Consider the following 12140-nt stretch of genomic DNA (forward strand, 5'->3'; position numbering starts at 1 on the left):
AGCATAGGGTAGTACTTCATAATAATAATAGCAGATCCTTTCCATCATATTTCATGCCGAAAGAACCCTTAGTTAGTACTTTCTAGACTGTTTATAATAGGTAAAAATCAATGCAATACAGGCACCTTTTTGGTAGAATATGCTTTAAACAAAGGGACAAAGCAAGCTACAATTTGTGAACAATATTGGAGAATGTCATCTATATTTGAAATTATGAAGCGAACATTCATTTTTTTTAGACAGAAAAATCAATGCCCAAATTTTAGTTTTGCTAATATACAAGGTTTGACCGCTTTACAAAAAGTACAGTGGTATTTGGGCTGATCAGAGAGACTTTTTTTAATAGTGGCATTAAATATCTCTAAGGCATCACTGAATATTATAAGCAGTTATAAATTATTATAGAATTATGACTTATTGATTTCTCTTTTCCTAATTTTATTCACATCCTGAATTCCTTCCCTTCTCTAGCCAAATCTAGTCTTCTCACTTTTTCTTCCTCTGTTTTCTAAAGGATCTGGTAGCTAGCACTTCTCATTGCTGAGTGGAAAGAAGGCCGGACTTCTCAATTAGTAGCTCAGTCTTCCCTGAAATCCCAATCTTAACTGTTCCTGGTGTGGGTTAGATGGGTTCTAGGATCACTTCTAAGCATCTTCAGGGTTTTAAAGTTAGAGGACCTTGATAAAACTTTGAGGGAAAAAAAAAAATCTTAGAGAAGTAAGATTATGCCTTTGCGTATCAGTAGTCAGGTATATAAAAATGTGTTATTTACTGAAGAACATTTAGTGAGATAGTAAGGGAAGGTGGATTTTCATTTTTCCCTCTCTGTATAGTATTTGTAGACAGACGTTTTTCCAACACAGATGGCCAAAAATAGAAAGCAGAAGAGAAGCTTCAGTATTTTTCCCCTTCTCTCGCCCCCTCTAAGAAGTTTCAGTATTTTAAGGTGAGGGGAAAAACACACACACACACACACACACACACACACACACACACACACACACACAGACTTATTTTGTGAAAGCTAGAAAATGGTTTTCAAGGACAAATGTATGATCTGTAGTTGTAATGTTTAGATATTTGGCATTTGGAAAAAATAATTTTTTGATAAAATAGGAAAACAGATTGACATAAATGTACATTAGTGTAGTGACTTTCATTTCTTGTACATACATAGTAAAATAGTTCTAGGCAATAAATTCTTGGAAAAGTAGGGTAGGATTGGATAAATGTCATGTTTATGACTGAATACATATAAACAGGTGAAAACTCAAGATGGAGAGGTAATAATAACCACCTGATAAAGAGACTTAAAACCTTTTCACCCTACAAAAAAGATTGCCTTAGAGTTATAACTTGATATTATAGTTTGATTTTTAAAAAAGATATTGGTTACATTTGTGGCTACTATGGATATATAAAATAAAGAATGGAAAGCCTTGGGCGCCTGGGTGGCTCAGTTGGTTAAGCAACTGCCTTCAGCTCAGGTCATGATCCTGGAGTCCTGGGATCGAGTCCCACGTCGGGCTCCCTGCTCAGCGGGGGGTCTGCTTCTCCCTCTGACCCTCTTCCCTCTCGTGCTCTCTGTCTCTCATTCTCTCTCTCTCAAATAAATAAATAAAATCTTTAAAAAAAAAAAAAAAAGAATGGAAAGCCTTCTGTTTCTCCAATATGAAAAAGTATTTATCATTTAAAACCTTAACTGTAAAAAAAAAAAAAAATTGATGCTATAGATTCTGGAACTAATACCAAGATTATTGAAAAAGGTGACACAGCCACTATTTCTGCCAGGGTGTCTTAGAAATAAAGAATCGTTGACAATGGAGAATTATATAACTATTTCAAGTCAGCTACCAAACTAAAGTTTAATTCTACAATGTAAGTAATAACATCATAAGCCTTCAGACCTTTTTTTATCCCCCAAATCCAACCTGTGCCATCAGTAGCACCTCTAGATTTCAGGTTTTTCCTACCTTTCATTTTTGCTTATCTAAGCCTCACCCTTTCTCCTCACAAGAATCCTTCTGTAAAGTTACTGCAGCCCACTTTGATTTTCCCTTTCCTCTCAATTTTTGTAGCACCCATACTACTGTTAAGACCTCTTCTCTGCTGTTTATGAGGCCAGAACAGTTTTTTCTCTTTCTTTGTACACATTAGTTAGCAAGTGCTGGGTGATTAGTAAGCATTACAGAAAACAGTTTAAAAGGAATTCAGAAGAGCAAGCAATTAATTGTGTGATAATGGGTGGTTGGAGGAAGTGGATCATAAATGGGGACCTAAACCAAAGGAAGATTTGATCTGGAAAAGATAAGAAAGGGCATTCCAGCCTAGGATCACAGAATGAGCTGAGGCCCAAATGTGTATAATCTCAGTGACTGGGACTACAGGTGTCATTTCATACTAGATGAATGAACTAATGAAGAAGTGAATGAATTCATAGTGGCTTGGCCAAGGTTACTGGACTGTTCCTTTTACATCATTCATTCATTATACATTTTTGAGTTCTAGGGCACAAAGATGAAGAAATATTTATTTTTAGGAATTCAGATTTTAATGGGGCAGCAGAAATGTGAAAAATTATTAAAATAATTTTTAATTTTATTGGAGGAGATATGCACAAGGTGTGTAGGAACACAGAGGAGAGGAGAGGAGGATATCCTGTAGGATAGGCCGAATTCTCAAGGGCCTTAAATGTTAATAATGTTCAAATAACTTATTTGAATATGTTAATATTCAGTTATATGTTATAATTGTTAAATAATGTTCAAACATTATTTTGGTTATTCTTAAGACAAGAAGTCACTATGTCAGAGCAACTTTGTGAAGGTGTAAGAAAGCACTTAGCCCTCCTAGAATTTCCTTGTGGATTTTACTATAAGAAACTTCTGAGTTTCCCTGGCCTAGCCCCATAATTATACTTCAGGTTCAGCAGACAGCAAAAGTCAGGATATAACTGGAAGAGTCAGCCATCTCTAAACTGTTTGGAAATACCATCTCAGAAGGCAGTAAACCTTTAATATTAAATTTTCACAGATATCAAATTGAGATGCCCTAATCAGTGTGGAGACCTGAAATATCTCTAAGACTTTAAGAATAGTGTTCATTTTGGAGGTGGTAATTGATCGTATTTAAATTCTGAAAAGAAAAAGCAAGGAAAATAATACTGGTTTGAATTTTACAAGTTTTAAAAGGCGTGCTCAAAGAACTAAACATAAGTATTTTTGTCTCAAATTAATTTTTATTTTCAGTCATTTGATTCTTCAAAAATCACAAGGAAGAAAAGTATTACAACTTATTCTCCAACAACTGGAACTTGTCAGATGAGCCCATTTGCTTCTCCTGCAAGCTCTAAAGAACAAGAGCACAAAAATGAACCATCAAATGGTTAGTTGAACATTCTTTTTCATTTATTGTAATATTTTTCTAGTTATTGGTTAAATCAGAATTTTTATTTAATAGTATATGGATCTTGCTGCAGCTGATTTTTTTCTTTTTTCTTAAGGAATTCAACATAAAGAAGGCTAGAATATAGGTACTACTTTGGACATAAATGTAAACTTTCTAGGCACTTATTTTAAAATGCTACTGCAGACTTTGTTCCCTTACTATTCCATCCATTAAATAGAAATTATGGTCTGACTGCCTTCAGCTACTATCAATTATAATGGTTACAGATATACCCCTTAACAAGCTATCCATCATGTGCATAAATTAAAAGGCATATAATTCAGGTACTGCTGCAATACAGTTTAAGAGAGCTACTTCTAAATGTTATTTTTAGTCATGTTGTCCATTTAGTTTTATCCACATTTTGTTTATCTTTGTATAGCTTGCTTTTATTTATTATATTTCATTCCCTTCTTTTCCTTTACTATCTTAAGTGCATTTGCAAAAAAATTTGTAGGGTTTTCCACTAGAGAATAACCCAATTTTAGTATGAAATTGTTTATTTTAAAATATTTAGTTTAATTTTGACTACACGTATTTCTTGTTTTCTCGTAGTTTATTGCTAAAATATTTAAAAGATATATGAATCTAGATTTCATAGGTTTACTTTTTAATATTACAAAAGGTCATGAATCAGTGACATGTCAGGTTTCTATAATATAAAATTCTAAGTAGGCTCAAATTTAATAAAATATATTTTAGATGTGCTATGATTAGCCTAATTCATATTTTATTGTTTAACATTTATTGAGTGCTAAGAATATACTAGAAGCTACACAGAAACAAAGAAATCTCATTTTACCTAATTTGTTGTAATGAAACCCATAATGAGATCTTAAACTTTTGAATGACTTTTATTTTACTTTAATCAAATGCTTTTTATCTTAAAGCTATTACTATTAGGTTTGCTTTCACAAAAATGTATGAAGATGTATACATTTTCTTCAAGCTCTGTTTTAATACACTTAATATATCTTTTGTTTAAAATTAAAAATTAGTGCCTTAGAGATGGCACATCTCTATACTGAAATATGAATAGATTTTAAGTGGATACGTATTCAATTTCCATATTGAAATTAAATATGGACTTAAGGGAACATTCCTTTTGCCCATAAAAAGATGGGTCACATGACCCTGGTTGACATTTAAGTGGATAATTATCACAGATTATAGTACTAAGTAAGCTCTTTTTTAAAAAGTCATATAGCAAGGGTTCCTGGGGTGCTGGTAATATTCTATTTTTTAACTTATATAGTGGTTATACTGTTTCATTAAACTGTACATATATATGTTTCATATACTCTTGATATATGTATCTCACATACAAAAGTCTCAACATAGAATTCTCTAGGATCTTATATCACATTATGTCATTTTTAATCATTACATTGCTTGTCCTAATATGTCATCTTATACATGTTTTAGAAGTAAGAAAACCTGACTCTTATGAAGTAATTTAAGTTCCAAATGATCTCATAACTTCTATTAACAATTCTCAGTTTTTAAATATTGTACGAAACATAAGATGCAACTTCAATAAGCACTTTTATTTAAATAGCATTTTCAAGGGCGTTTTAAGTGCAATTCACTTCCCATCACACTTAGGATATAATTCAAAACTTTATGACTTTTAAGGCCATACATCATCAAATACCTGACCACCTCGTCTGTCTCCTTTTCTACTACCCTTCCCACGTTTACACTATAACCACTCTTACTTTCTTGCTACTCATCAATCATGTTAAACCCCTTCCTTCCACAAGGTCATTGCACTTTCAGGTCTCTCAGCCTGTATTCCTTCTGTTATACTCTTCCTCTAGGTATTTATATGTACTTTCTATATACATTTGAACTGTGTACTATGTGAACAGATGATTTATTATTAAATTTAAATACATTTGTACTTAGAAAGAAAAATCTGTTTCTAAGTCTTCCCTCTACTTAGACTCTACATGTGGGCCAAAAACGGGGTGAATGATTCCAGTTTGTACTTTTGAGAGATACATATTTATTTACTTATCATCGTATATATTTCTCATTGTTATATACGTTTTTGTGTGTGTTATCATTATATTGCTGCCCTCCCCTACCCCTTAGCAAATTTCTCCAAACTATTATGCTTTTCAGTAAAGAGGAAGGATGCATCAGACTTATTATTTAATAATTAGAGTAGAAGGATAAACAACAAATTTGCATAGTCAAAGAGAGTATTTGTGAATTAGACAATAGATCTGTAGAAATCACCCAGACTGCAGCAATGTAAAAACACAGAGATAAAGAAATGGAGAATATGATAAAATGGTAAAGAGAAATGATGAATAGAATAAGAAGCTCCAACATACGTCAGATAGGAGGTCCACAAGGAGGAAATAAGGAGAATGGGCTGAGGCAGTATTCTAAGATAAAAGGACTATCAATTTTTCATAACTTCAATTTCACAGTTAAGGAAAGATGAGAATTTCCAGGTTGGAATAGCATGCTTAGTCTGAGCAGGATGAATGAAAACAAATCCACACCTAGTCATATCATGGTAAAACTGCAAACTGTCAAAGACAAAGAGAAAAATTTAAAGGCCACCAGAGAAAAAGACATATAACCCACAAGGGAATGACAGACTGATAGTAGACTTTTCATCTATATCAACAGACTCCAGCAGGAAGTGGAATAATACCAAATAAAAATCACAGCTGAATTTTTTTATTCAGGAAATGAAGATGAAATAAAGATTTTTTTTTCAGACAAAGTCTGAGAGAATTTACCATTCACAGAGACTCCCTGAAGGGGCTACTAAAAAATGTACTTGGAGAAGTAAACAGCCTCAGGTAAAGGAATGGAATGCAAAGAGCAATGGTGAAAAATAAATTAGCAAACATGTTGGTAAATTTATTATAAATCTAATTACAAAATTGTGACTACAAATTCTGCTCACTATAAAGCAAAAGACAAACAATTTGAGAGGGTTAAAAACAAATAATAGACTATAATAGCACGGAATACTGATGAGGGAGCAGGAAGAAGCTAAAGTGTTTTAAGATTCCTATAATTTTTAGGGAGCAGAAGAATATCTGTTAACTGACTTTATAATTGTGTTTTTTTGTTTGCATGTAAAAATGGGGAAAATAATAATATCTACCTCAGGATTGTTGTGAGAATTAAATAAAGTAATATACAAAAAGCACTCAGAGCATTGCCTGGCATATAGTAAGTTTTCAATACATATTTTAGCTGTTTTTATTAATATCATTAATATTAATAAAAAACAAAGCAAATATTAACTTTAAAAAAATTAATAGCTAGTATAAGAATATTAATATAGACCAAAATGGACTTTAAGGCAAAAAAACCTATTGAAGATAAAGGAATCTATACATAGTGACAGAAGGAAAGAGTCACTACTAGAAAAAGATTTCTGAAACTATGTGCATCTAAAACAAAAACAAAACATAATGAAATAGGACAGGATTACAAGGAGAGACTCACGAATCCCTAATTATAGTAAATTTTAAAGTACTTCTTTCAGAAACTGATGAAATAGATAAAAACTTAGGAAGGATATAAACAGTTTGAACATAGCTAGCAAGTGTGATCTAATGAGCTGTGGTCAAACAAGTATAATACCCAACACATGATAAAGCATGACCTAGAACTTTTACAAAGAATATAACCAGTTTGGAGTCACAAAGAAGTCTCAGCATACTAAAATTGCTGTCACAGTCGCTAACCAAAATTTTGTGCAGTTAGGAATCAATAATAAAAAGGCAGCCCTCTAAAAATTTTAGCCCACGTGTTTGGAAACCTAGAACCTTCTAAATAATTCATTGTTCAGAAAAATCATAATGGAAAGTATAAAATATTTAGAATTGAATGATAATAACAAAAAACTTACAGGAAAACTTTACACCTAAATACTGCTTTATACTAAAACAGTTCTCAGTGGAAATTTTATACTTTTAAATGCATATATTTAGAAAGGAAGAATGATTGAAAACTAATAAGCCAAGCATTCAACTCAGAAGGATGGAAAAGGAATAGAACGAACCCCAAAAAATACAAGAAAGGAAATAGTAAAAGATATAAAGTATTAAATAGAAATAAAGTATTAAATAGAAAACAAGGCAATGATTTAAAAAAAAAGCAGGTTCTTTGAAAAGACTAATCAAATGGTAGACCTCTGTCAAGACTGATTTCTTTTTAAGTGGGAGAAGGAACAGACAATATGTATTTCAAAGGAGCTGATAAATTACTATCAGCTTAAATATATGATGAGCAGTTTGAGATATATGAGCCAAATGCTTCTTAATGTGGTCCACAATCTAATTTGGATGAAAGATTTTAAAATGTACCATTCTGCTTCTCAAATATTAATGTTTTAGTAGCTAAAAAGCAATTCCAATTTCTCATTGATACCTTTCTATTCAATAATATAGGTAAAATTTTAAGAATATTAAATTTCTTCCATGGGACTCAATAAAGGTATTTTGAATTTTAAAAAAGGAACCATTAACATTGTTATTTTTCATGAATTGATCCTCTAAAGAGGTTCTTCACTCTCCACTCTTGTTTAATAATAATAATTTGGTTAATTAAAAGAATAACATGATTTCGGGGTGCATGAGTGGCACAGAAGGTTGGGTGTCGGACTCGGATCCTGACTCTGGCACTTACTAGCTTTAGGGCCTTGGATAAGTTATGTGGCCATTCTGTGCCTCTGTTTCCTCATCTGTAAAATGGGGATAAGAGTGACCAATGCAGTTTTGCAGATTAGTTTATATATGTAACATTTAAAACAGTGCATGGCCCTAAAAATATTATTTAAGTGTTAGCCGTTATCATTAACATCATTGATTGTACTTCTAAACATCATGATCTGTTGAAAGTTATCTTCATTAGTTAGAGAAGGGGCTTCCTGAGCCTTACCAGGAAGTCCAAAATACAATTTTGAATGTATCCCAGATTCAGTGATGGTACATTTTTCACCAGTGTTTTGTGAAACTGCCTTTAAAGGGAATCACATACACAACTGTTTGTTATATATAACCTAGGAAGAAAAAGTCCATATAGAATCTACAGCTGTTTACTGTATGTTAATTGCTAATAGAATGAAATGAAATCAAGGAAGCAATTTTTTTTTTAAGATTTTATTTATTTATTTGACAGAGAGAGAGCACAAGCAGGGGGAGTGGCAGGCAGAGGGAGAGTCAGGCTCCCCACAGAGCAAGTGGAGCCCAATGCGGTGCTCGATCCCAGGATCCCAGGATCATGACCCGAGCCGAAGGGAGACGCTTAACCGACAGAACCACCCTTGGCACCCAGGAAGCAATTATTAAGTAACTGGAATACTCTTTCTTTTTACTTCTTTTTTTTAGAGGGGTGGAGGGGCAGAGCGAGAGGGAGTGAGAGAATCCCAGGTCACAGAGCCCAATGCAGGGCTTGATCTCACAACTCTGAATTCATGACCTGAACCAAAATCAAGAGTCGGATGCTTAACCGACTGAGCCACCAAGGCACCCCAATAACTAAGAGAATACTCTTAATGATATATTAGAGTCCGAACAGTCTCTGTTAACTGAGCCAAGTGTTATTTTTAGAGATATTAAAACTCCTTCTATTTAACAATTGGAAAGTATATTAGAAATGTAAGTCCTTCTATGAGGAGATTGAGATTAATGCTATTGATTACATTTTATAGAATAAGATATCTAATCCCCTTACAATAATAAAAATGTTTCAGCAGGCATTGAACACCTGGTGAAAATTCAAATAAAGCATTCTTTTACTATTTCTCACCTAACTTTATTGACTGATGGTGCTAAAATGTGAAAATTAATTACAAGTTAAAGGAACAAAGTAATTTTAATATTTAATTGTGGAGCTTTATTGAATGCAGACAGCATAGCACAAAATTCAGGAAATTAGTATTAACCTTTAGGCAAAGATTTTCTGAAAATAAGGTTTAATGTGTATCATGGGATTTCATATCCAGCTTGATTTTTTTAAGAGAGATGGATTTTAATAGACTTTTTCCTCAGAGTTCTCTAAAATCATAAATAAAATATTGTTACTGTTGGGGTGCCTGGGTGGCTCAGTCGGCTAAACGACTGCCTTCGGCTCAGGTCATGATCTCAGGGTCCTGGGATCAAGCCCCGCATTGGGTTCCCTGCTCAGCGGGGGGCCTGCCTCTCCCTCTCCCTCTGCTGCTCCCCCTACTTGTGCTCTCTCGCTCTCTGTCAAATAAATAAAAATAAAATCTTTTAAAAAAAATTTACTGTTTTTCCCTTTAATCCTTTGTTAAACTCTTACTATTTGGAATTTAAGGATAGAGTCAAGTCAAATAATGAAAAGTTAATAAAAAGAGATAACTAGTACTTTAGCAAGATCTCTAAATCACAAGTTTTTCTCTTTTTAGAATTAAAGACTATTTTGAGATAATTTAGTTATGATACGGTTTTTTTTTTTTTTTTTTTGAGAGAAGCCATAAGATCCAAAGTAACAATGAGGGAAATTATTGTTAGTTTCTGAACCAATTTACTCAGTGAAATTATAAATATCAGAGAATAGGGCGCCTGGGTGGCTCAGTTGGTTAGGCGACTGCCTTCAGCTCAGGTCATGATCCTGGAGTCCCTGGATCGAGTCCCGCATCGGGCTCCCTGCTCGGCGGGGAGTCTGCTTCTCCCTCTGACCCTCCCCGCTCTCATGTGCTCTCTCTCATTCTCTCTCTCAAATAAATAAATAAAATCTTTAAAAAAAAAAAATAAATAAATAAATAAATAAATAAATAAATATCAGAGAATAGAAAATATACTTTAAATAAACTTTTCCCCTAGTAATAGGAGCAAATAAGAGTAATGGAATAAAAATTAAGTGAAGAAAAAAGTATAAACCAGCATTGGAAAGTCTGTTCCAGACAGTACATTAATATGTTAATAAATTGTATTTGAAAATTTAAAGAAATTGCCTTCATGTTATTTGTGTACTCGGTTTCATCTAGAAGTATCAGATCCTCCTGCAGTATTACATAGAGCTATACTTTCCAATACATGTAGATACGGAGCATTTGGATTGTGGCTCATCTGAACTGAGATGTGCTGTAAGTGTAAAATATACACCAGATATCAAAGACAGTGTGAAAAAGAGAATATGAATGATCCCACTAATAATTTTATATTATCATATGTTAAAATTAGAGTTTTTTGAGTATGTTGGGTTAAATTAAATAATAAAATTTATTTCACGTTTTTCCTTTGTAAAGAATAAGGACATTGAGTTAAATAATAGTTCCTGTGCCAGTTGTTGAACAAATGGAACAACATAAGAATACATAGTGTAAGGAAGTTGTTACCAATTTTACATTTAAAAAAATGATTTCTCTGGACTTTTTTTCATTTGTAGTAAAAAGTTTGGATTATTTATTCATTTGCTTGCTTATTCATTCAATAAACATTTATTGAAGGCCAGTGTATGTAAGACATTAAGAATTTTTTTGCTAATATGTCCTCAAATACTTATTATACATCAGATATGTTTAAAGTATATGGTGTACTGTACTATGAGGTACAGTAGAACCAACAACTAAATGGAGAGCTCATAAAACAATGATCTATTTGACCACTAATAAATGCAAACATCATGTTCTACTAGAGCTATAAAATCAAATTTACCTTTCAACCCCACACACAGGATCTTTCCAAGAGTTTACTAAGTCATTATGCGTTTTTTCAATATGTATTTAAAGTCAGGCACATTTATCAAATTTATTTTACTGTGACATCACTAGAAACTCACTATTTTGTAGATATAAGTATCACCAACCCCTTGTTAACTTTGAGGCAAAAAATAGGGGTGAAATAATGATACAAACTGGAAACTTTAAGATAATATTGTTTATTAAAATATTTGATGAAAGTATCCTTTATCTACTAAAGATTATTTTTTTCTATATAAAGTCATCATGAGTAAAAAACTGGGATATTGGGAAATAAAAAAAAAATAGCTATTGAAAAGTTATTCATAATAGTGATTTTTTTTTCCACAGCAAATTCTAGGATACTTTTTCTTTTCCTACTTCCCTTTCATTAGTCTACCTTTTTATTTTCTATTTAAACTTTGGTGATCTAAATTCTATTTAAAATTTGACAATTTTCCCCTTAACTTTAAGTTCTTCTTTTTACTGCTTGTATATAGGAAAAAGGAAAAAATTGAGGCACCTCAGTTTAACCGAAAGGAAGGAATCTACAACAAAAGACAATGATGAGTAAGTTTGTTGTTTTTGAAATAATAAACACATGTGTCTTAAAAGAAAAGAATCATATTTCTTAAAGTAATAATTTAAGAGAAATAATCTATTTGCAAAAATTAAAAAATAGTTTATACCTGAGTTGAAGTATTCTTTTTTAAAGAAGTAAAATATTTTGTAGGGGCGCCTGGGTGGCTCAGTTGGTTAGGCGACTGCCTTCGGCTCAGGTCATGATCCTGGAGTCCCGGGATCGAGTCCCACATCGGGCTCCCTGCTCGGCGTGGAGTCTGCTTCTCCCTCTCACCCTCTCATGCTCTCTCTGTCTCATTCTCTCTCTCAAATAAATAAATAAAATCTTTAAAAAAAAAAAAAAAGAAGTAAAATATTTTGTGATGTGTTTTGCAGTGTTCATGTAATCATGATATGTAATATCTTAATTTTTTAAAATTTTTTTTATTTG

The 12140-nt window shown here is 32.6% G+C and overlaps 1 protein-coding gene across 2 annotated transcripts in view; it reads left to right on the forward strand.

Moving 5' to 3' along the window:
- Positions 1-12140, forward strand: part of ITGB3BP (integrin subunit beta 3 binding protein) — a 62596-nt gene that overhangs the window by 29297 nt on the left and 21159 nt on the right. For both annotated transcript variants that reach the window (XM_078073015.1, XM_078073016.1), the window contains exons 3-4: positions 3249-3384; positions 11629-11698. In XM_078073015.1, coding sequence (XP_077929141.1) covers positions 3249-3384; positions 11629-11698 — 206 coding nt within the window. The remainder of the gene's footprint in view (positions 1-3248; positions 3385-11628; positions 11699-12140) is intronic.

The sequence above is a fragment of the Halichoerus grypus genome, chromosome 5 (genome assembly GCF_964656455.1).
Source record: "Halichoerus grypus chromosome 5, mHalGry1.hap1.1, whole genome shotgun sequence".
NCBI lineage: Eukaryota > Metazoa > Chordata > Mammalia > Carnivora > Phocidae > Halichoerus > Halichoerus grypus.